Raw genomic sequence first — 26,671 nt, 5'->3', positions numbered from 1 at the left:
AAAGTGCAAGGACAACCTACAGAATAGGAGAAAATATATGCAAATCTTAATATCTGAATGGGTCTAGTATCCAGAATATATAAGGATCTCTTGCAGCTCAGCAACTAAATGACAACTCAATTTAAAAATGGGCACAGTACTTGAATAGACATTTCTCCAAAGAAGATGTACAAAAGGCCAACAAGCACACGAAAAGATGCTCAACATCATTAGTCATTTGGAAAATGCAAATCAAAACTAACAGGATACCACCTTATATTCACTGAGCTGACCATAATTTTAAAAATGGAGAATAACAAGTGTTGACAAAGATGTGGAGAAATTGGAACCTACAGACATTGTTGGTGGGGAATGTAAAATGGTGAGACTGCTGTGGAAAACAGTTTTTTGGGGGGAGGTTTTTCATATGAGAATTCATATGACCTAGCAACTCTACTCCTAGGTATATACCAAAAAGAATTGAAAACAGGTACTCAAACACTTGTACATGAATATTCGTAGCAGCACTGTTCACAGTAGCCAAGAGTTGGAAACAACCCAAATGTCCATCAACTGATGAATGGATAAGCAAAATTTAGTATATCCATTGAATTGGACTATCACTCATAAAAAACGAATGAGGTACTGAAACATACTATGATGTGGAGGAATCTTGAAAACATTATGCTAAGTAAAAGAAGCCAAACAAAAAAACAGGTCACATATTGTATGATTTCATTTATATGAAGTATCTAGAATAGAGACAGAAAGCAGATTGGTGGTTGGCATGGTTTGGCCAGAAATGGGGAGCAGGATGGGGAGCAGCTGCTTTAATGATACGGGGTTTTACTTTGGGGTGATGAAAATGTTTTAGAACTAGATAGGGGTTGTGGTCCTACAACATTGTAAATGTACTAAGTTCTACTGAATTGTTCCCTAGTTAAAATGGTTAATTATATTTTATGTGAATTTCACCTCAATTTTTAAAAATGGGCAAAAGACTTGAGTAGACATTTCTCCAAGGAAGATATACAAATGGCCAATAAACACAAAAACAGCTGCCCAACATCAGTAGTCTTTAGGGAAATGCAAATAAAACCGTAATGAGATACTGTTCTCACCAACTAGGATGGCTGTACTTTTTTTTTTTTTAAAGGAAAATAACGTGTTGCTGAGGATGTGGAGAAAACGAACCTTGACCCATTGTAGGGGGGAATCTAGAATGGTTCAGATGCTGTGAAAAAGTTTGGTGATTCCTCAGAAATGCATACATTGAATGACCATATGACCTAGCAATTCCACTCCTAGGTATGTAGCAGAGACAGTTGAAAACAGGTGTTCAAACAAAAACGTGTACTTGAATATTCATACCAGCATTGTCCATAAATAGACAAAGAGCAGAACTAACCCAAATGACCATCAGCTGATAAGTGAATAAACAAGATGTAGTGTATGTAGCCATACAATGGAATTTTCTGTCATAAAGGGAAATGAAGTACTGATAACTGCTGTAATCCTGAATACATGCTAAGTGAAAGAAGCCTGATGCAAAAGGCCACATGTGGTATGAAATGTCCAGGACAGACAAGTCTGTAGAGACAAAAATTAGAGGAGAGAGGTAAACTGGGAGTATATTAGTTTGCTAGGGCTGCCATAAAAAATACCACCAAGTGGCTTAAACAACAGAAATTTATCTACTCACAGTTCTGGATGCAGTAAGTCTCAGATCAAGGTGCTGGCAGATTTGGTTTCTTCTGAGACCTCTTCCTGGCTTGCAGATGGCTGCCTTCTCACTGTGTCCTCACATGGACTTTCCTCTCTACATGTGCATCCCTGGGGTCATTTTGCATGTCCAAATTTCTCCTTCTTATAAGGGCACCAGTCAGATTGGATTTGCGTCCAACCTTAACAGCCTCATTTTACTTTAATCACCTCTTCAAAGGCCCTGTCTCCAAATACAGTCACATTCTGAGGTACTGGGGCTTAGGGTTTCAACATATGCATTTGGGGGGAGACACAATTCAGACCATAACAGGAAGCGACTGCTTAATAGGTATGGGCTTTCTTTTTGGGGTGATGAAAATATTACAGTATTAGGTAACAGTAATGGTTGCACAACATTGTGAATGTACAAGTCCCTGAATCACACACTGTAAAATGGTTAAAGTGGTGAATTTTACGTTCTCTGAATTTTACCTGAAAAAGAAGTCCTTAGAAGTAGAGCTTGGTGCTGAAAAGTCCCCTCTCCCCACTTCTAACTTTGTACTGGAAGTCTTAGTTCAATAAAGCAAGAAATAAAAGGCATATAGACTGGAAAACAACTAATCCTCATTTGCATAAGACATGGTTATCTGCACAGAAAATCCCAAAGAATCTATAAAGAAATTCCTAGAACTAATAAGTGAGTTAAGTGATGTCACAGGATGCAATGTCAACACAAAAAAGCAATATTTCTTGCTTGTAGATTTTTTGATGATGGCCATTCTGACCCGTGTGAGATGATACCTGATTGTAGTTTTGATTTGCATTTCTCTAATGATAGTGATGTTGAGCATCCTTTCACGTGTTTGTTGGCAATCTGTATATCTTCTTTGGAGAAATGTCTATTTAGGTCTTCTGCTCATTTTTGGATTGGGTTGGTTGTGTTTTTGATATTGAGCTGCATGAACTGCTTGTCAGTTTTGGAGATTAATCCTTTGTCAGTTGCTTCGCTTGCAAATATTTTCTCCCATTCTAAGGGTTGTCCTTTGGTCTTGTTTATGGTTTCCTTTGCTGTGCAAAAGCTTTGAAGTTTCATTAGGTCCCATTTGTTTATTTTTGTTTTTATTTCCATTTCTCTAGGAGGTGGGTCAAAAAGGATCTTGCTGAGATTTATGTCATAGAGTGTTCTGCCTATGTTTCTTCCTCTAAGAGTTTGATAGTTTCTGGCCTTACATTTAGGTCTTTAATCCATTTTGAGTTTATTTTTGTGTATGGTGTTAGGGAGTGTTCTAATTTCATTCTTTTACATGTAGCTCTCCAGTTTTCCCAGCACCACTTATGGAAGAGGCTGTCGTTTCTCCATTGTATATTCTTGCCTCCTTTATCAAAGATGAGGTGACTATATGTGTGTGGGTTTATCTCTGGGCTTTCTATCCTGTTCTATTGATCTATATTTCTGTTTTTGTGCCAGTACCATATTGTCTTGATGGAGAACAGTATGGAGGTTCCTTAAAAAACTAAAAATAGAACTACCATACGATCCAGCAATCCTACTAGTGGGCATATACCCCAAGAAAACCATAATTCAAAAAGAGTCATGTACCACAATGTTCATTGTAGGACTATTTACAATAGCCAGGACATGGAAGCAACCTAAGTGTCCATTGACAGATGAATGGATAAAGAAGATGTGGCACATATATACAATGAAATATTACTCAGCCATAAAAAGAAACCAAACTGAGTTATTTGTAGTGAAGTGGATGGACCTAGAGTCTGTCATACAGAGTGAAGTAAGTCAGAAAGAGAAAACCAAATACCGTATGCTAACACATATATATGGAATCTAAAAAAAAAAGGTTCTGAAGAACCTAGGGGCAGGACAGGAATAAAGATGCAGATGTAGAGAATGGACTTGAGGACATGGGGAGGGGGAAGGGTAAGCTGGGACGAAGGGAGAGAGTAGTATGGACATATGTACACTACTAAATGTAAAATAGATAGCTAGTGAGAAGCAGCCGCATAGCACAGGGAGATCAGCTTGGTCCTTTGTGACCACGTAGAGGGGTGGGATAGGGAGGGTGGGAGGGAAACGCAAGAGGGAGGGGATATGGGGATATATGTATAAATAAAGCTGATTCACTTTGTTATACAGCAGAAACTAACACAACATTGTAAAGCAATTATACTCCAATAAAGATTTTTTTAAAAAAGCAATATTTCTAAATGCCAGCAATAGAAAATTGGAAACAACATTTTAACACAGTACTACAAAAAATGAAACAGGTGTAAATTTATCAAAATCTATCAAATCTATATGCTGAAAACCACAGAACATTGATGAAAGAAATCAAAGAAAACCTAATTAAATGGAAAGACATGCCATGTTTATGGATTGGAAGACTCAACATAGTAAAAATTTCAGTTCTCCTCAAATTAATCTATGGGTTTAGAGCAACAGCAATCAAAATTTCAGCAAGACTTTTTTTTTGTAGATACAGACAAACTGATTCTAAAATTTATATGAAAAGGCAAAGGAACTTGAATACCTTAAACAATTTTGAAAAGGAAGAATAAAATTTGGAGGAATAGTCTAACAGTTACACTACCATATACAAAATAAACGTCGTTCTAAACCTCATACCAAAAAAAAACATTAAGAGGGATCATAGGTCCAAATAGAAATAAGAGTGTGAAAAGTCTTAGAGGAAAAGGTAGAAAATCTGTATGATATTGGGCTTGCCAACCAGTTCTTATTCTTGGAACCAAAAGCATTTTTCCAGTAACTTATTTACAACACAGAAATAGAGTCACAGACATAGAAAACAAACTTATGGTTACCGGTGGGGAAAGGGGGATGGGAGGGATAAATTGGGAGATTGGGATTGACATATACAGACTAATATATATATATATGAAAAAATAGATAACTAATAAGGACCTACTGTATAGCACAGGGACTTCTACTCAATAGTCTGTAATGACCTATATGGGAAAAGAATCTAAAGAAGAATGGATATATGTATGTGTATAATTGACTCACTTTATTGTACAGCAGAAACTAATACAACATTGTAAATCAACTATACTCCAATACAAATTCTAAAAAGCATTTTTCATAAAAGACATTTGATAACAAGACTTCATCAAGATTAAACAATTTACTGAGTGAAAGAAACTTAAGAAAATGAAAAGACTAGCTACAGTGTGAGTGAAAATATTTCAAATCAAATGTCTGAAAATAGACTTGTATCTATAATATACAAACAACTCTCAAAACTCAACAATAAAAAAGTGTACAACCCAATTAAAAATGGGCAAAAGACATGAGCATATGCTTCACCAACAAGTATGTAAGAATGGCAAATAGATTTTTAATTAGGGGAAGATGGCAGAAGAGTAAGACGCGGACATCACCTTCCTCCCCACAGATACATCAGAAATACATCTACACGTGGAACTGCTCCTATAGAACACCCACTGATCGCTGGAAGAAGACCTCAGACCTCCCAAAAGCCATGTGGATGAAAGGCTCTTGGTGCTCCAGCCAGGAGTCAGTGCTGTGCCTCTGAGGTGGGAGAGCCAACTTCAGGACACTGGTCCACAAGAGACCTCCCAGCTCCACGTAATATCAAATGGCGAAAATATCCCAGAGATCTCCATCTCAACACCAAGACCCAGCTTCACTCAACGACCAGCAAGCTACAGTGCTGGACACCCTATGCCAAACAACTAGCAAGACAGGAACACAACCCCATCCATTAGCAGAGAGGCTGCCTAAAATCATAATAAGGCCACAGACACCCCAGAACACACCACCAGACGTGGACCTGCCCACCAGAAAGACAAGTACCAGCCTCATCCACCAGAACACAGGCACTAGTCCCCTCCACCAGGAAGCCTACACAACCCACTAAACCAACCGTAGCCACTGGGAACAGACACCAAAAACAACGGGAACTACGAACCTGCAGCCTGCAAAAAGGAGACCCCAAGCACAGTAAGATAAGCAAAATGAGAAGACAGAAAAACACACAGTAAATGAAGGAGCAAGGTAAAAACCCACCAGACCTAACAAATGAAGAGGAAATAGGCAGTCTACCTGAAAAAGAATTCAGAATAATGATAGTAAAGATGATCCAAAATCTTGGAAATAGAATAGAGAAAATGCAAGAAACATTTAACAAGGACCTAGAGGAACTAAAGAGGAAACAAGCAACGATGAACAACACAATAAATGAAATAAAAAATACTCTAGAAGGACTCAATAGCAGAATAACTGAGGCAGAAGAACAGATAAGTGACCTGGAAGATAAAATAGTGGAAATAACTACTGCAGAGCAGAATACAGAAAAAAGAATGAAAAAAACTGAGGACAGTCTCAGAGACCTCTGGGACAACATTAAACACACCAACATTCGAATTATAGGGGTCGCAGAAGAAGAAGAGAAAAAGAAAGGGACTGAGAAAATATTTGAAGAGATTATAGTTGAAAACTTCCCTAATATGGGAAAGGAAACAGTTAATCAAGTCCAGGAAGCACAGAGAGTCCCATAGAGGATAAATCCAAGGAGTAACATGCCAAGACACATATTAATCAAACTGTCAAAAATTAAATACAAAGAAAAGATATTAAAAGCAGCAAGGAAAAAACAACAAATACCACACAAGGGAATCCCCATAAGGTTAACAGCTGATCTTTGAGCAGAAACTCTGCAAGCCAGAAGGGAGTGGCAGGACATATTTAACGTGATGAAAGAGAAAAACTTACAACCAAGATTACCCTACCCAGCAAGGATCTCATTCAGATTTGATGGAGAAATTAAAACCTTTACAGACAAGCAAAAGCTGAGAGAGTTCAGCACCACCAAACCAGCTGTACAACAAATGCTAAAGGAACTTCTCTAGGCAAGAAACACAAGAGAAGGAAAAAACCTACAATAACAAACCCAAAACAATTAAGAAAATGGGAATAGGAACGTACATATTGATAATTACCTTAAATGTAAATGGATTAAATGCTCCCACCAAAAGACACAGACTGGCTGAATGGATACAAAATCAAGACTCATATATATGCTGTCTACAAGAGACCCATTTCACACCTAGGGACACATACAGACTGAAAGTGAGGGGGTGGAAAAATATTCCATGCAAATGGAAATCAAAAGAAAGCTGGAGTAGCGATTCTCATATCAGACAAAATAGACTTTAAAATAAAGACTATTACAAGAGACAAAGAAGGACACTACATAATGATGAAGGGATCGATCCAAGAAGAAGATATAACAGTTGTAAATATGCACCCAACATAGGAGCACTTCAATACATAAGGCAAATACTAACAGCTATAAAAGGGGAGATCGACAGTAACACATTCATAGTAGGGGATTTTAACACCCCACTTTCACCAATGGAGAGATTATCCAAAATGAAAATACATAAGGAAACACAAGCTTTAAATGATACATTAAACAAGATAGACTTAATTGATATTTATAGGACATTCCATCCAAAAACAACAGAATACACATTTTTCTCAAGTGCTCATGGAACATTCTCCAGGATAGATATCTTGGGTCAAAAATCAAGCCTTGGTAAATTTAAGAAAATTGAAATTGTATCAAGTATCTTTTCCAACCACAACACTATGAGATTAGATATCAATTACAGGAAAAGATCTGTAAACAATACAAACACATGGAGGCTAAACAATACACTACTTAATAACGAAGTGATCACTGAAGAAATCAAAGAGGAAATCAAAAAACACCTAGAAACAAATGACAATGGAGACACAACGACCCAAAACCTATGGGATGCAGCAAAAGCAGTTCTAAGAGGGAAGTTTATAGCAATACAATCCTACCTTAAGAAACAGGAAACATCTCAAATAAACAACCGAACCTTGCACCTAAAGCAATTAGAGAAAGAAGAATAAGAAAACCCCCAAAGTTAGCAGAAGGAAAGAAATCATAAAGATCAGATCAGAAATAAATGAAAAAGAAATGAAGGAAACGATACCAAAGATCAAGAAAACTAAAAGCTGGTTCCTTTTTCTTTTTTTTCGGTATGCGAGCCTCTCACTGTTGTGTCCTCTCCCGCCGCGGAGCACAGGCTCTGGACGCTCAGGCTCAGCGGCCATGGCTCACGGGCCCAGCCGCTCCGCAGCATGCGGGATCTTCCCGAACCGGGGCACGAACCCGTGTTCCCTGCATTGGCAGGCGGACTCTCAACCACTGCGCCCCCAGGGAAGCCCAAAGCTGGTTCTTTGAGAAGATAAACAAAATTAATAAACCATTAGCCAGACTCATCAAGAAAAAAAGGGAGAAAAATCAATAGAATTAGAAATGAAAAAGGAGAAGTAACAACTGACACTGCAGAAATACAAAAGATCATGAGAGGTTACTACAAGCAACTCTATGCCAATAAAATGGACAATATGGAAGAAATGGACAAATTCGTAGAAATGCACAAGCTGCCAAGACTGAATCAGGAAGAAATAGAAAATATGAACAGACCAATCACAATCACTGAAATTGAAACTGTGCTTAAAAATCTTCCAACAAAAAAAAGCCCAGGACCAGATGGCTTCACAGGCGAATTCTATCAAACATTTAGAGAAGAGCTAACACATTTCCTTCTCAAACTCTTCCAAAATATAGCAGGGGGAGGAACACTCCCAAATTCATTCTATGAGGCCACCATCACCCTGATACCAAAACCAGACAAAGTTGTCGCAAAGAAAGAAAACTTCAGGCCAATATCACTGATGAACATAGATGCAAAAATCCTCAACAAAATACTAGCAAACAGAATCCAACAGCACATTAAAAGGATCATACACCATGATCAAGTGGGGTTTAGTCCAGGAATGCAAGGATTCTTCAATATACGCAAATCAATCAACGTGATACACCATATTAACAAACTGAAGGAGAAAAACCATACGATCATCTCAATAGATGCAGAGAAAGCTTTCGACAAAATTCAACACCGATTTATGATAAAAACCCTTCAGAAAGTAGGCATAGAGGGAACTTTCCTCAACATAATAAAGGCTGTATATGACAAACCCACAGCCAACATCGTCCTCAATGGTGAAAAACTGAAAGCATTTCCACTAAGATCAGGAACAAGACAAGGTTGCCCACTCTCACCACTCTTATTCAACATAGTTTTGGAAGTTTTAGCCACAGCAATCAGAGAAGAAAAGGAAATAAAAGGAATCCAAATCGGAAAAGAGAAAGTAAAGCTGTCACTGTTTGCAGATGACATGATACTATACATAGAGAATCGTAAAGATGCTACCAGAAAACTACTAGAGCTAATCAATGAATTTGGTAAAGTAGCAGGATACAAAATTAATGCACAGACATCTCTGGCATTCCTATACACTAATGATGAAAAATCTGAAAGTGAAATTAAGAAAACACTCCCATTTACCATTGCAACATAAAGAATAAAATATCTAGGAATAAACCTACCTAAGGAGACAAAACACCTGTATGCAGAACATTATAAGACACTGATGAAAGAAATTAAGGATTATACAAATAGATGGAGAGATATACCATGTTCTTGGATTGGAAGAATCAACATTGCAAAAATGACTCTACTACTCAAAGCAATCTACAGATTCAATGCAATCCCTATCAAACTACCACTGGCATTTTTCACAGAACTAGAACAAAAAAATTCACAATGTGTATGGAAACACAGAAGACCCCGAATAGCCAAAGCGATCTTGAGAACAAAAAACAGAGCTGGAAGAATCAGGCTCCCTGACTTCAGACTATACTACAAAGCTACAGTAATCAAGACCGTATGGTAGTGGCACAAAAACAGAAACATAGCTCAATGGAACAGGATAGAAAGCCCAGAGATAAACCCACGCACATATGGTCACCTTATCTTTGATAACAGAGGCAAGAATATACAGTGGAGGAAAGACTGCCTCTTCAATAAGTGGTGCTGGAAAAACTGGCCAGGTACATGTAAAAGTATGAGATTAGAACACTCCCTAACACCATACACAAAAATAAGCTCAAAATGGATTAAAGACCTGAATGTAAGGCCAGAAACTATCAAACTCTTACAGGAAAACCTAGGCAGAGCACTCTATGACATAAATCACAGCAAGATCCTTTTTGACCCACCTCCTAGAGAAATGGAAATAAAAACAAAAATAAATAAATGGGACCTAATGAAACTTCAAAGCTTTTGCACAGCAAAGGAGACCATAAACAAGACCAAAGACAACCCTCAGAATGGGAGAAAATATTTGCAAGTGAGCAACTGACAAAGGATTAATCTCCAAAATTGACAAGCAGCTCATGCAGCTCAATATCAAAACAACAAACAACCCAATCCAAAAACTGGGCAGAAGACCTAAATAGACATTTCTCCAAAGAAGATATACAGATTGCCATCAAACACATGAAAGAATGCTCAACATCATTAATCTTTAGAGAAATGCAAATAAAAAGTACAATGAGATGTCATCTCACAGCGGTTAGAATGGCCATCATCAAAAAATCTAGAAACAATAAATGCTGGAGGGGGTGTGGAGAAAAGGGAACCCTCTTGCAATGTTGGTTTGAATGTAAATTGATACATCCAATATGGAGAACAGTATGGAGGTTCCTTAAAAAACTAAAAATAGAACTACCATATGACCCAGCAATCCCACTACTGGGCATATACCCTGAGAAAACCATAATTCAAAAAGAGTCATGTACCAAAATGTTCATTGCAGCTCTATTTACAATAGCCAGGACATGGAAGCAACCTAAGTGTCCATCATTGTATGAATGGATAAAGAAGATGTGGCACAGATACAATGGAATATATGGCACATATACAATGGAATATTACTCAGCCATAAAAAGAAACGGAATTGAGTTATTTGTAGTGAGGTGGATGGACCTAGAGTCTGTCATACAGAGTGAAGTAAGTCAGAAAGAGGAAGACAAATACCGTATGCTAACACATATAAATGGAATCTAAGCAAAAAAACTGTCATGAAGAACCTAGGAGTAAGACGGGAATGAAGACGCAGATCTTCTAGAGAAGAGACTTGAGGATGTGGGGAGGGGGAAGTGTAGGCTGTTACAAAGTGAGAGAGTGGCACGGACATATATACACTAACAAACATAGAATAGATAGCTAGTGGGAAGCAGCCGCATAGCACAGGGAGATCAGCTTGGTGCTTTGTGACTACCTAGTGGGGTGGGATAGTGAGGGCGGGAGGGAGGGAGATGCAAGAGGGAAGAGATACGGGAACATATGTATATGTAAACTGATTCACTTTGTTATAAAGCAGAAACTAACACACCATTGTAAAGCAATTATACTCCAATAAAGATGTTAAGAAAGAAGAATTTACTTAGACAAATTCACAAAATTGTGTATACTGGGGTACTAATAGTTAAATTGATATAATAGCTTAAATTGGAAACAAGCTAAATTGTAGTGGCTACATAAAGTATGGAATATCCATATAATGGAATATTAAGTAGTCAGTATTTTTACATTGATAAGTGCTCCTGATCTATTGTTAAGATTTTAGAAAGCAGATTATAGAATAACATTAAAATAAATAAATATTTGTGTAAAGAAAAGAGAGCTTATATTGGCATATAAAAATCTGGAAAAATAAGTGAGATGAGATTATGGGGGTTTTTCACTTCACTGTATTATTTGTTACTTTTTCAATACTCGTGAATTCAGGAGAATCTATATCTCCTTAATATAATAAAAATAATTGTATATGAGGTAACAAAGAAAATAAATATCTTAAAATTTTTTAAATGAAATATGCATTAAGGCAAAGATTGTAATTCCAAATTAGTTAAGAACCTGTATTATGTCATGGGTACTACATATTTTTTACCTTTATGGAGTAAGGGCAAAATGGTGAGTGGAATTAAACAGAAGACTGGAACTAATAGACAGCAATTACTATTATCATTGATTTTCTGCATTTTCTGTAAGTATTATCTGCTTGGCAAAATTTACTTCTGTAGGATTTAAGGTCTCTAGCTCTTCTTTATCAGACTACTTCCTTGCACCTGTTTTTTAAAAATAAATATTTATTTACTTATTTAAAAAAAAGAATGGAAAATAAGCACATAAAAAGATGCTGAATATCACTAGCTAATAGGGAAGTGAAAATTGAAACTGCAGTGAGATACCCCTACAGACCTACTAGAGTCACTAAAAGAAAGCATACTAACAGTACCAAATGCTGGCAGGGATGAAGACTGGAACTCTCATGATGCTGGTGGAAATGCACAATGGTACAGTCACTTTAGAAAACCATTTGACAGTTTTGTATAAAGTTAAACATACACTTAATATGTGATCCAGCAGTCTTACTCCAAAGAGAATTGAACACTAATTTCACACTAACCCTGTTTGTATATGTTTATACAGACACACACACACAGAATTGCCACATATTGGAAACAACCCAGATTCCTTCAATAAGTGAATTGATTACCAAACTCTAAGACAGCCATACATTGGAGAACTACTCAGCAATAAAAAGGAATGAACTTTTGATTTCATAGTCTGAGTGAAAGAAGTCAGTCTCAAAAGGCTATATGCTGTATGACTGCTTTTATATGATAGTCTCAGAAAGACAAAATTATAGGAATAGAGATCAGGTCAGTGGTTGCTAGGGCTTATGGATTAGGGGAAGGGTGTGAGTATAAAGGGACAGCATGAGGGAGTTTTTTAGGGTGGGTGATGGAAAATTATGTATCCTCATTAAAGTAGTTACAGGAATCTGTACATGTAAAATTCATTGGACTGTACTCCATAAGTCAGTTTGTATGACAAAAGTAAAAAAAAATTAAGTCATAAGTCATTAGTACATGACCTCTGTAACAAATAATTTGAGAATCTAAAGGAAATGGTTGATTTCTTAGGAAGATATGTCAAAATTAAGAATAGAAAACTTATTCAGTGCAGTTATCAAAGCAGAGACTGAAAACGGTGATTAAGGATCCATGATTTTAAAAGATAGCGAGTTTACATGGCTTTACAGCTGAATTCTAACCTTTGAAGGATGGGTGGCTCTAATTCAATTTATACATTTTTCCAGACTATACAAAAAGGTTATAAGCTCCTCAATTTTTTAAATAGCTAAAATAATTTTAACACCAAAACCTGGATAGAGATAGCAAAGAATAAGAAAACTATTGACCAATCTCAGCTATAGATACAAAAATTTGAAATATCAACAAATCAAATATAACTGTATTAGGGGATAATATACAATGAACAAATTCAGTTTAATCCAGAAATATAAAGTTCATTCAGCTTCAGGAAGTTTAAATGTAATTCAGAATGTAATATAATTCTTTACATCAACCAGTTGAAGGAGAAAAACCTGGGAAGACATCTGATAAAAGTCATGCTAGTGGAAACTGTCAGGTACTTGATGTGCATCCTCTCATTTAATTTTCCTAACAACCCTTTTACTAATGTGGAAACTGGAGCTCAGAGGTTAAGAGGCTTGCTTGAAGTCACAGAGTTGGTGTAGAGGGCCATTTTCAATGTCAAACATTAATTTTTATCAATCTGACAGATGAACAACAGTATGCCAGCCAGTAAAGTGGTTTTAGTGAGGGTGCCCATCTCCTCATGTCTGTCAGTCCTGAATTGCCCATTCATATTCTTTGCTTTATTTTCTATAGAGTTATTTGTCTTTTTTTCCTGCTGATTTGCATAATTTCTTTGTATGTTCTGGAAATTTCATCTTTTGTCTGGTATGTTGCAAATATTTAGTCCCAGGCTGACTTAGTTTATTGTGTCATATGTCAGACAAAAGCTTTAAAGCAATATATCAATGTTATCTTTCATTTTATGCCTTTGCCTTTCTTCTTTCAAAGACCTTTCATTTCCTCAAGACCATAAATAATAGTTTTATGTACTTTCTTCTTTTATAATTTTGGTTTTTGCATTTAGAAACTTAGGTCATCTGGAACTTATGGTGTTAACTCCTTGCAGTTGGAGTTTAACTTCATTTTATCCCAACTGGATCACTAGTTGTCCCTGCACCACTTTTTGAGCAGTTGCCTGCACACCCATTTGTTTGAAAGGCCACTTTGATCATATATTAAGTTTCTTTATATATACATGAGCCCATTTCTGTTTTCTCCTTCATTCCCTTGATCTGTTTGTTCCTTTGCTAATACCATACTTTAGTTACTAGGGCTTTTTAGCATAGAAACAGAAAGGCAGTGTATACAGAGCCTGAGAGCATGGGGCTTTGAGCCAGGTAGCCTGGTTTGAGTCCTGAGACTACCTTTAACTAGGTATGTGACTTTGGGCAAATAACTCAAGCTCTCTCTACGTCAGTTTCCTTATATGTAAAATGGAGATATTAATTCACTGCTCATCTCTTAGAGTTATTGTGAGGATAAGATGAATTAATGGAAATAAAGCACTTAGGATAATGTATGGCAAAGGGGAAGACTCAGTAAATGCAACCTATTCCAGAATTTGGACTTGGTAGGGCACTTACTCCCCACACAGGCCATTCTACTTCCTCAAAAGTATCTCGTAGTCAGCAATTATATATTAGGATTGCTTTGAATTTATAGACTAATTTAGGGAGGAACTTACACCTGTACAGCATTGGGTCTTTCCATCCATGAACTTGGTGTATGTCCCTCCCTACATTCATGTCGTTTTATCTTTTTCAGAAATATATTGACATTTTCTTCACAGTAAAAACTGGCATATTGCCACATCCACTCTGCTCAATCAGCAGGTTCAGCTAGATGGTTCACACTCACAAAACCCAAATAGGCCATCCTGGCACCCATAAGTATTCAACTTTGCAGACTGCAGAACAAGAAACCCTGCCTGCCAGAAGACTGGCATCAGCAAGCATTCTCAGCTGTCTAGGGCTCGTCTCTGCCCCCATTAACAGCTCAGGTGTGAAGAAATGAGAGCATATGGGGGGGGATGGGGGAGAACAGGAGCCACTATGGCTTAGAAGCCCCATGTCCCAAATTAGGGACCACTCTGTCTTTGTTCCCTGTGTGTAGCCTCGGTCCCAGCCAGGGTCAGGGCCCAGGAACGATAGGCCCACTGCACTCAGGGACCCCGAGCTGTGACTCCCAGCAGGTGTTGATGTGCAGTCCCAGCCCTCCCAGACCAGGCTCAGGGTACCTCCAGGGACATTGTTTCGGAAGCAGGCCCGCCCATCCCACAGGTGACCATCCACCTTCATCAGGTTTCCAGGGCAACCAAACTAGAAAGTGAATCCAAGGTCAGTGCCTCACCTCGAGGGAGAAAGGGTTTTGGTAATCCTACTTTCAGAGGTACTATTTCCAGAAGGAGGACAGAATACATGGCAGCAAAACCAACAGATATTTACTATAGTATTTCTCATTAGATTCATAGTTTTTGTTCTTCTGTTCATAGTGCTGAACACTCTAAATAGTAATAGTAGAGTCAGTGGGTTATGTTGGTTTTTTCTAGGTAGATGATCATATCATCTGCAAATGACAGGTTTGACTCTTTCCAATATTTGTGTGTGTGTGTGTGTGTGTGTATCCTTTTTTTCAGGAGCATTCTTATTTCATTGGTATGGACCTATAAAAGTTGAATAGCAGAGTTGGGTGGCAAATACCATTCTTTCTGACTCTAATGGGAATACTTCTGTCCATCATTAAGTATGAGTTTGTTATGATTTTGTGGTAGACACCCTCTATTCCTTTATTAAGTTAAGGAAGTTTCTAATTCTAGTTTACTGAGAGTTTTTAATCATGAGTGTCTCAAGTTTTATCAAATGCCTGTTTGTCATTTTCTGAGATGATAATGTGGTTGTTTCATTGTTTTAAAAGTTTCCAACATTGAAAGCTTTTAAAACAGTGAACTAATGTTTCATTCCTCAGATAAACCCTACTTTGCCATGATGTATTATTCTTCTTTTAATACAAAGTAGATTCTAGTTGCTAAAATTTGGCCTAAGATTGTTACATCTATGTTCATAAGTGAGATTAGTCTAAAGTGTTCTTCTTGTCTTGGGCTCCTCTTGTCTAGTTTTGGTATCAGGATTATTTTATTAAGTTATAAAATGAGTTGGAGTTTTTTCTCTTTTTCGGAAAGAAAATATAGCATAATAATTAAGAACATGGCTCTGTAGCCAGATGCTTTGGTTGGAATCCTGATTTGCCACTATCTTGATGTCTAGCACTATCAGTTAACTTTCACCTATTTTTGAACCATATATAAATGGAGCCATATAGTGTGTACTCTTTTGGGTCTAGTTTCTTTCAATCAGTATTATGTTTGTGAGGTTCATCCGTGTGGTTACATGAAGCAATAGTTTAGAAATTCTCATTGCTGTATAGTATTCCATTGTCTGAATATACCACAGTTTGTTTATTCATTCTACTATTAAGAGATAATTTCAGTTTTTAAAAGGCTTTTACAAATTGTGCTGCTATGAATATTCTTGTTGTTGTGAACATATGTACATTTGTTGGATACATACCTGGGGGTAGAATACGTATGTATATATGTTCAGCTTTAATAGATAATGCCAACAATTTTCCTAAAGTGTCTTTACTGCCTCTCACTCCACATCCTTGCCAATACTTAATAATGTCTGCCTTGTTCATTTTTGCCATTCTGGTAAGTGTGTAGTAGTATTGCATTGTGACTTTAATTTCCATTTTGTTGACCACTAATAAAGTTGAAAACCTTTTCATATTTTTTTTTTAGTTCTAGCATGTTATTATTATATGAATAGCATCCGTATTTTACATGGATATAGTCCGTGGATTAAACCCTATGTTCATAGCCCCAAAATTAAAGTCAAATAATCAGGATGTTTTTATTTAGGTCCATAACATGTGTATAACAATTTATTAGGTTGTATTAGTTAAAATTACACTTGGTTGAGAACCAAGCAAAAACTCTAAAAATAATGCCTTCAGCAAAGTTAAAGTTTAATTCTTCATCATGGAAAAATAGTAAATGGGTAGACAGTAAATGGCTGTTATTAGGGAAATAGGTATCTTATATCTTATTGCTCCATTTACAGGGTCTCCAAATAGTCCAAGATGGATGTTAAAATTTCAGACATAAAATGATTTTCTAAACAGCAAATGGAAGGAAGTTTAAAAAACCCAAAACCTTCCTTTTAAGGAATCTCCCTGGTTGTACATATAACCTTTTCATAAATGTCTTATTGGCTAGCAATTATATGGTAACAACTAGCTGCAAGAGATACTAAGAAATATTTTAGCTTACAGGCAACCTACCAGCTAAAAATTAGCTTCTGTTTACTAAGAAAGATACTTAAAGGATATTGAGAGCAGCATCTTTCATACAGGAAGTGGTAGAGAGAACTCAAAGAAGTAAAAGCCGCAGTCCCTATTCATAAGAGAATTTCAAATGTATTGAGTAGTAAAGACTGTAATGTAAGATTCAGCCAGAAAGTACAAAGAATAAACATTGTGATAGGAAATTTAAGGGACCTAGGAACTCATGAAAGGGGCAACCTGGACAGAAACAGAAAATATAACATAGGCACAGAATAAACATTAATTGAATGAATGAATAGGTAATTGAAAGAGTAAATGAGCATTTGGCTAATTTTTTTTTTCAGTTGAGAACAACTGAAAATCACACAATACTGTGAGGGAGATACTTTAACATTTAATTGCTTATAATGACGGGTTATACTTTGGGGGATTAGTGCAATAACATATATATAATCAATTATACACCTTGTATTAATAAACATTCTTTTTGAAGTTTGTACTCCTGTCTTTTTCAAAAGGGATAAAAGTAGAATGTTTCCAGTATCTTACGGATGTTGCGAGGCATTAGATAATTAAAAAATACTCCAATTGCGCAAAATCCCCCCTTCCCTAAATGCAACAACATTTCCAAAGCTTATAGGTATTGTGTATTTACAGATAAGGCCAACCTCCCACCATGCAGAAAGATAATAATGAAAAATGACTTTAAAAACAACACCCATTCATCTTTGTGATATATCCAGGAGGGAAGTAACTACTGGCATAAACTATAAATTATATGAAGGGCGACATATGCAAGATGGACTAGGAGGAAAAGTCCAGGACCACATGGCTGCATGGATGAATTCTACCACTCAGAGAAAAATTAATACCAATCCTTGTTAGGCGCTTCCAAAACACAGAAGAGGGAGCACTTCCAAACTCATTTTATGAGGCCAGCATCACTCTGATATGAAAGCCTTACAAGGATACCACAAGAAAAGAGTACTACAGGCCAATATCCCTAATGAACAGAAATGCAAAAATCTTTAATAAAATACTAGCAAACTGAATTCCACAGCACATTGAAAGGATTATACACCATGAACAACTGGGATTTATCCCTGGGATATAAGGATGTTTCAACATATGCAAATCAATCAATATGATACACCACATTAATAGAATGAAAGATAAAAACCACATGATCATCTCAATTGATGCAGAGAAAGCACTGTAAAAACTCTCAACAAAACAGGTATAGGAGGAACTTACCTCCATGCAATAAAGGCCATATATGAAAAGTCCACAGCTAACATCATAATCAGTGGGGGGAAAAAATGAAAGCTTTCCCTCCAAGATCCAGTACAAGGCAAAGATACCCACTCTTTCCACTTCTATTCAACATAATACTGGAAATCTTAGCCAGAGCAGTTAGTCAAGGAAAATAAATAAAAGGCATCCAAATCAGAAGTAAAATTTATCTCTGCTTGCAGATGACATGATAATATGTGCAGATAACCCTAAAGACTCAACAAAAAAGCTGTTAGAACTAATAAATTTGGTAAAGTTGAAGAATACAAAATCAACGTACAAAAATTAGTCTTGTTTCTATACACAAACAATGAACTATCCAAAAAGGAAATTAAGAAAGCAATCCTGTTCACAATAGCAACAAAAATAATAAAATGCTTATGAGTAAAGTCAAAGACATATATACCCACTGAAAATTATAAAAACATTCATGAATGAAATTAAAGAGGACACAGATAAATGGAAAGACATCTTGTGTTCATGGATTAAAAGAATTAATATTGTTAAAATGTTGTTAAAGTGATCTAAAGAGTCAATGCATTCCCTATCAAAATGTCAATGGCATTATTTTTTTACAGAAATAAGAAAAACTCCTAAAATTCATATGCGATCACAAAAGACCCCGAATAGCCAAAGCAATCCTGAGGAAGAAGAATGAAGATGGAGGCATCACATTTCCTGATTTCAAATGATATTACAAAGCTACAGTATTCAAAACATCATGGTATTGGCACAAGAAACAGACACATAGATCAATGGAACAGAAATGAACCCATACACCCATGGTCAACTGATCTTTGACAAGAGTGCCAAGAATACACAATAAAACCAAGAAATGATTTTGGGGGGACTTTGTATCCACTTCAAGAAAAATGAAATTGGACCTTTTACTCACACCATATACAAAAAGTCAACTCAAAATGGATTAAAGACTTAAATGTAAGATCTAAACCCATAAAACTCCTAGAAGACAACATAGGGAAAAAGCTTTTTGGCACTGGTTTTGGCAATGAATTTTTATTTGATATGGCAAGAAAAGCAAACATAGACAAGTAGGATTGCATCAAACTAAAAAGCTCTGGGACTTCCCTCATGGCACAGTGGTTAAGAATCCGCCTGCCAATGCAGGGGACACGGGTTCAAGCCCTGGTCTGGGAAGATCCCACATGCCGTGGAGCAACTAGGCCCATGCACCACAACTACTGAGCCTGTGCTCTGGAGCCCATGTGCCACAACTACTGAAGCCCGTGCACCTAGAGCCTGTGCTCTGCAACAAGAGAAGCCACTGCAATGAGAAGCCCATGCACTGCAACGAAGAGTAGCCCCTGCTCACTGCAACTAGAGAAAGCCTGCGCACAGCAAGGAAGACCCAACGCAGCCAAAAATAAATAAAAAGCTTCTGCACAGCGAAGGAAACGTCAACAGAGTAAACAGGCAGCCTATGGAATGGGAGAAAATATTTGCAAACCGTGTATCTGATAAGGAGTGAATATCTAAAATATACAAGGAACTCAGTAACAAAAAACCCAAATAACTCTATTAAGAAGTGGGCAAAGGACCTGAATAGACATTTCTCAAAAAAAAAAACACATACAGATGGCCAACAGGTATATGAAAAGGTACTCAACATCATCAGTCATCAGGGATGTGTGCAAACACACACAAACGAACACACAGTGGAATATTCAGCCCCCAAAAGAAGGAAATCCTACCATTTGCGACAACATGGGTTAACCTGGAGTGAAATAAGCCAGTCACAGAAGGATAAATACTGCATGATTCCACTTATATGAGGAATCTAAAGTAATCAAACACATAGAACCAGAAAGTAGAATGGTGGTTGCCAGGGGCTGAGGGGAGGGAGAAATGGGGAGATGATGGTTAAAGTTTCAGTTATTCAGGATGAGTAAGTTCTAGACGTCTAATATACAACAGTGTGACTGTAGTTAACAATACTGTATTGTGTACTTGAAATTTGCTAAGAGGGTAAATCTTAAGTGTTCTCACCACCGTGCCCCTCCCCACCAAAAACGGTAACTGTGTGAGGGGATGGATATATTAGTTTGATTGTGGTGATTATTTCACAATATATATCAAAACATTAAGTAGTACACCTTAATTATATACAATTTTCATTTGTCAATTATATACCTCAGTAAACCTGAAAAAAAATTACATGCAAGATGAGAGCTCAAACATAAATAAAAGGTAACAGAAGCAGAATTAGGATGTGAAAGCCTCTTTGTTTTTTCAGTCTCCATTTTTCAGGAAGAGAAAAAAACAGTAGCTGTTTCACTAGATGAAAAGCAAATACGGGAACTGCAAAAGTGGGATACTGCATCTCGTGTTCTCATTTTTGAAAGTGTCTACAACTGCTTATTAATTCCTCTAGGTAACTATCTGTTCTTGTTGATGATATTATTCTTTATGGATGATTGGTGATTACTGTTAATTGAAGTACAGAGCACTGCTTTTCTCTGACCTCCAGAATGCTGTAGGGGAAACATTTTAAGTATGAAGAACAAATTTATTTTTGTAACATGGTGAAGATTAGAGACCTGAAAAAATCTATTTTTAGCTGGAAACTTATTCTCCGTGTTCTACAAGTTTTAGGCTGTGTTTCTCATTGCATTCTCAATAAATGGTGCTGATCTTGTAAAGGAAAAATGCTGTCAGAATGCAAGAAAAGAGAATAATTGAATTCTCAGTCATTACAGCCTAAAGTACTTTAAAAGGTCATTGAGTGTCCTTCAGAAACTTGAGTCTGTAGAAATAAAGGGGCTCATCCAAGACCACGTGGCTGGGCAAGAGCAAGGCCAGTGCTCATTCTGTGTCCCCTTTTAAGAATGTCAAATCCCGAATCTATTTAACTTAAGAAGTCATGGACAAGATTACCAAAGTCCTCACTAGAAGCACTGTTTGAATTCCTGAGCCTTATCCTTGTTTTATCTGCACTCTGCTTTTGAATTTTTCTTCTGCCTTTATTGGGTTACGTAGGATCTAGAACCTACATATAAATCAGGCATAGGGCTGACATCACCACAATCAAGGTAATAGACATATCCAACACCTCCAAAGTTTCCTTGTGTTGTCTTTGTTTTGTTTCATATAATTTTGTTTTTGTGGTAAGAAGACAATGTGAGATCTGCCCTCAGCAAATTTTGAAATGCACAATACTGTATGCCCATTGAATAACTACTCCTCTTTCCCCTACCCACATCCACTGGCAACCACTATCGTATGGTCTGCTTCTTGGAGTTTGACTATTTTAGATTCATCATATAAGTAGCATCATGTGTATATGTCAATCCCAATCTCCCAATTTATCCCTCCCCCCTTTCCCCCCTGGTAACCATAAGTTTGTTTCCTACATCTGTGACTCTATTTCTGTTTAGGAGTTCCCTATGTATTTTGGATATTAACTCTATTAGATATATGGTTTGCAAATATTTGATACCAGTTCTTAATTTTAATATGTATAATTTTTTCCCATTTTGGAGCTCTTTGTGTTCTGTTTAAGAAAATTTTTCCTACCCGAAGCTCATTCAGACGTTCTCCTTTTTACCTAAAAGTTTCATTATTTTACCTTTCACATTTATATCTATAATACACCTGGATTTGATTTTTGTGTATGGTCTGAAGCAGGGGGTCAAGATTCATTTTCTTTTTCACATGGATGTCCATTGAGTCAGAATCGTTCATAGAAAAGACCATTTTTTGTCATCAATCAGGCATTTGTTTATGTGTTGATGTTTCTGGATTCTTTACTTGGTCTATCCTTGGTTTGTTGTCTATCCTTGTACCAGTACTACACTGTCTTGATATTGTAGCTTTACAACAGGTCTTGACATGTGGTAATATTAGGTTGGCCAAAACGTTCATTCGTTTTTTTTCCATAAGATGGCTCTAGTAGCGTTTAGTTGTCTTTAACTTCATTCGAAACAATTTTGTTAGATTGCATTGTGACAGCTGTCATATCAGCATGCATTAAAAAAATTTATCAAAATTGGTGAATTTTTGTGTAGCCATTTTAATATTGAAGATGGAAGAAAGAAGCAATATTTTCAGCATATTATGCTTTACTATTTCAAGAAAGGTAAAAATGCAATTGAAATGCACAAAAAGATTTGTGCAGTGTATGGAGAAGGTGCTGTGACTGATCGAACGTGTCAAAAGTGGTCTGCGAAGTTTCCTGCTGGAGATTTCTCACTGGATGATGCTCCACGGTCGGGTAGACCAGTTGAAGTTGGTAGCCATCAAATCGAGACATTAATTGAGAACAGTCAATGTTACACCCATGCAGTAGACAGCCAACATACTCAAAATGTCCAAATCAAGTGTTGAAAATCATTTGCACCAGTTTGGTCATGTGAATCGCTTTGATGTTTGGGTTCCACATAAGTTAAGCAGAAAAGACCTTGACCATATTTCCACATGCGATTCTCTACTGAAACGTAATGAAAACGTTCCGTTTTTAAAACAAATTGTGATGGGTGATGAAAAGTGGATACTGTACAATAATGTGGAATGGAAAAGATCGTGGGGCAAGCGAAATGAACCACCATCAACCACACCAAAGGCCGGTCTTCATCCAAAGAAGGTGATGTTGTGTATATGGTGGGATTGGAAGGGAGTCCTCTATTATGAGCTCCTTCTGGAAAACAAAACGATTAATTCCAACAAGTACTGCTCCCAATTAGACCACTGAAAGCAGCACTCGAGGTAAAGTGTCCAGAATTATTAAACAGAAAATGCATAATCTTCCATCAGGGTAATGCAAGACCACATGTTTCTCTGATGACCAAAAACTATTACAGCTTGGCTGGGAAGTTCTGATTCATCTGCCGTATTCACCAGACATTGCACCTTTGGATTTCCATTTGTTTCAGTCTTTACAAAAATTCTCTTAATGGAAAAAATTTCAGTTCCCTGGAAGACTGTAAAAGGCACCTGGAACAGTTCTTCGCTCAAAAAGATAAAAAGTTTTGGGAAGATGGAGTTATGAAGTTGCCTGAAAAATGGCAGAAGTTAGTGGAACAAAATGGTGAACACGTTGTTCAATAAAGTTCTTGGTGAAAATGAAAAATGTGTCTTTTATTTTCAACTTTAAAAATGGAAGGAACTTTTTGGCCAACCCAATACATGAGTCCTCCAGCTGTGTAATTCTCAAATGTTGCCTTAGCTATTCTTAGCCCTTTGCATTTCTACATAAATTGCAGAATTTGTCTTCTCAGTATCCACAGGAAAAAGACCTGCTGGGGTTTTGATTTGGATTGCTTTAAGTCTATAGCTCAATTCAGGGAAAAATGACATTTTTTAAGTGAGGTCTTCCACTCCATGAGCATGTTATATCCCTCCTTTTGTGTGGGTCTTTAATTTCTCTCAGTAATATGTTATAATTTTCAGTATAGAGGCCTTGTACCTCTTGTTGGATTTTTTCCTAGTTATTTCATCTTTATTTTAAAAATACTGTAAAGCTATTATAAATGGACTAATTTTTTAAAGTTCATTTCCTATTTTTTGCTAGTATATATGAATTAAATGGATTTGTTTATGTTGGTCTTATGCCCAGTGACCTTGCTAATTTACTTATTAATTCTAATAGTGTGTGGGTTTTTATAATCTTCTACAAACACAGTCAGGTCATTTTTGAATAATCACAATTTTATTTCTTCCTTTTTAATCTGCATGCCTTTTCTTTTATTGCCTTACTAAATTTGCTAGGACTTTCAGGGATGATATTAGGCATCCTTTTTTATTCCCAAGTTCAGAGAGACAGTTTTTAATAATTCACCAATAAGTGATGTTTATTGTAGATTTTTGACAGATATTCTTTATCTGTTTAAGAAAATTCCGCTCTTAGCTATATTTTAGCTATGTTTTATTTTATTATTGTACTAGTTGTATGCTCTGGGACAGGCTATATCAGACTGGAGTTTCTCTTCCTTAACCATCTTGGCCTCATGCCTTCTGAGGGTGTAGATCTTTCATCAGTATTTAAATCTCTTCTTTGGTTTCTGTTTTTTTTCAGGTTTTCTACTTCTCCTTGAGTCAATTATGGTAATTTATATTTCCTAGAAAATTGTCGGTTTCATCTAAGTTTTCCATTTTTTTTTTGACTTGAGGAAATATGTAGTTTTATTTTTTAAATGTTTTATTTTCTTTGTAGCATTTATCACTAATGTAATTTAATTTTTCATTCATTATTTATGGTCTCTCCCCTATATTGTTGTCTCTATGACTGTGGGGACTGTGTCATGGCCTGCCACATAGTAGCCATTCAGTAAATATTTCTTGAGTGGATGATTGTGTGATCTCTCTTTAAGTATGTCCCCTTTTCCATTGCTAATGCTGTTTACTTGTTTTTTCTCTTTTTTCTTGATTCTCTTTCCAGAGGCTTATCTATTTTGTTGGTCTTTTCAAAGGACCCACTTTAGGTTCTCTTGATCAACTCAATTTCTTTGCTTTCTTTTTTAAAAATAGTCTGCTTTTCCCTTTATTAATTTCTTCATTGTATTTTCTGTATGTTTTATTATTGCTGCATTGTTCTTCTTATTGTTATCCTTATTCTAAATTCTTGAGATGAAAACTAATTTACTTTCTGTCTCCCTTGCTTTCTAACAAATACATTTAAGGCCATGTATTTTCTTCCTCACTTTGGCTCCATTACATAGGTTTTGTTGTATAGTAGTTCCAGTGGTTTTTTTTAAGTTCTAACTCATTTGTGTTTTCTGTTTTTATTTTCTCTTCAACTCAAGAGTTATTTAGAAATGCATTTAAAACGTCCAGATGTGTAGATCTGGGCCAGGTTGGGGGGGATATTTTTTGCTATTATGTTCATTTTTAACACTACATTATGGTAATTGTGGCCTGTGTGATATCAGCTTTATGGAAATTTTTTGATACTTCCTCTGTTACCTAGAACGGGGATCCACAAACTACAGCTTGTAGGCTACATGGGCCTGGTGCCTATTTTGGAAATCAAGTTTTATTGGAACACAGCCACACCCATTTGTTTACATACTACCTATGACTGCTTTCCAGCTACAACTGCAAAGCTGAGTGGCTGTAATAGAGACTCTGTGGCCCATACAGCTTAAAACATATACTGTTTGGCCTTTCCATTAAAAAGGTTGCTGACCCCTGACTTCAAACATGGTCAATTTTTGTAACTTTTTCATATGAATTGAAAAATATGTATATTGTCTCTTGAGTAAAAGTCCCTTATAGCCTTGTTAGAATAAGCTTGTTAAGTTGTGTTATACTGATCCTTATATCCTTCCTCATTGAGAGAGATATGTATAAACCTCCCATCATAACTAAATTTGTCTATTTCCTATATTTTAGTCAGGGTTAGCCTTATATATTTTGAAGCTGTATTGTTAGTGCATAAAGAATGTATAAAGGTCCATAACTTTTATATTGTCCTGGTATATTTTTCCTTCATAAAATATGAAGTAGCCCTCTTTGTCCCATTTATTTATGCATATATTTATACATGCCTTGAATTCTTTCTTTGTAAAGCATGTTACTATTCCTGTTTGGATTAGGTTCAACTACATATATTAGGAAAAAATAATAAATAAAATTAGTTTAAAGAAGAAAGATTTTTTCTTGGGTAGAAGAAGTCTGGAGATAGGTATTCAAGGGCTCTGCGATACTATCAGGGACCCAGGCTCCTATCTTCTGCTTCACCATCTCGGTGTATGGTTTCCATCCTAAGGTCCCCTCATGGTCCACGAGACTTCTGGAGCTCCAGCCAGCACATCTCCATTGAGGGCCAGAAGGAAGAGGAAAGGTAGGAGGGCAAAAATGGGCTGGTCCCAGCTCTGTCAATTTCTAATAAGTGACCTTCCCAGAAAGCCCCAGAAAACAATTCAATTTTCATCTCATTGGCAGAATTTAGTCAAGTGGCCACACCTAAGCTTCCAGGGAGGCCTGTCAGATAGCTCTGTCTGCTAAAAATTGGCATTGTTACCAAGGACATTTGGATTAGGACAGCTAGCAACTTCTGCCACTCCCTGTTTGTTGCATGTTGTAGTTCTTGTTAATATCATTTTCCTGTTATAACTTTCTCCATCCCTTTATTCTCAACCTTCCTCAGTTATTTTGTTTCAGGTATGTCTCTTTTAAATAGAATATAGCAAGATCTTGAGTTACTTGGTTTTAAACAATCAGAACATCTGTCTATTAATAGGTGAGTGTAATGCATTCATTTTATTATCATTGCTGGTATATGTGGCAGTATTCCTGCCATTATTTTTTTCTGCTTTCTTTGTGCCATACTTTCTGTTTAATTCTTTTTACCTCTCCTTCCATTTGTTACTCTGATTGAGTTTTCCATTACCTGTTTTTTCAATTTTAGACATTGTCCTTACTGTTTTGATTCTTTTAGATAATACTCT

General features: G+C 36.5%; 1 protein-coding gene across 1 annotated transcript in view; it reads left to right on the top strand.

The window, feature by feature from the left end:
* BRCC3 (BRCA1/BRCA2-containing complex subunit 3) overlaps positions 1-26,671 on the top strand; it is a 76,345-nt gene that overhangs the window by 23,514 nt on the left and 26,160 nt on the right. Inside the window, exon 8 of the mRNA XM_060002628.1 lies at positions 25,990-26,064. Coding sequence (XP_059858611.1) covers positions 25,990-26,064 — 75 coding nt within the window. The remainder of the gene's footprint in view (positions 1-25,989; positions 26,065-26,671) is intronic.

This window comes from Delphinus delphis, chromosome X (genome assembly GCF_949987515.2).
Source record: "Delphinus delphis chromosome X, mDelDel1.2, whole genome shotgun sequence".
NCBI classification, from domain to species: Eukaryota; Metazoa; Chordata; class Mammalia; order Artiodactyla; family Delphinidae; genus Delphinus; species Delphinus delphis.
The sequence above is the reverse complement of the archived record's forward strand: the minus strand, read 5'-3'. Positions and strand labels throughout refer to the sequence as shown.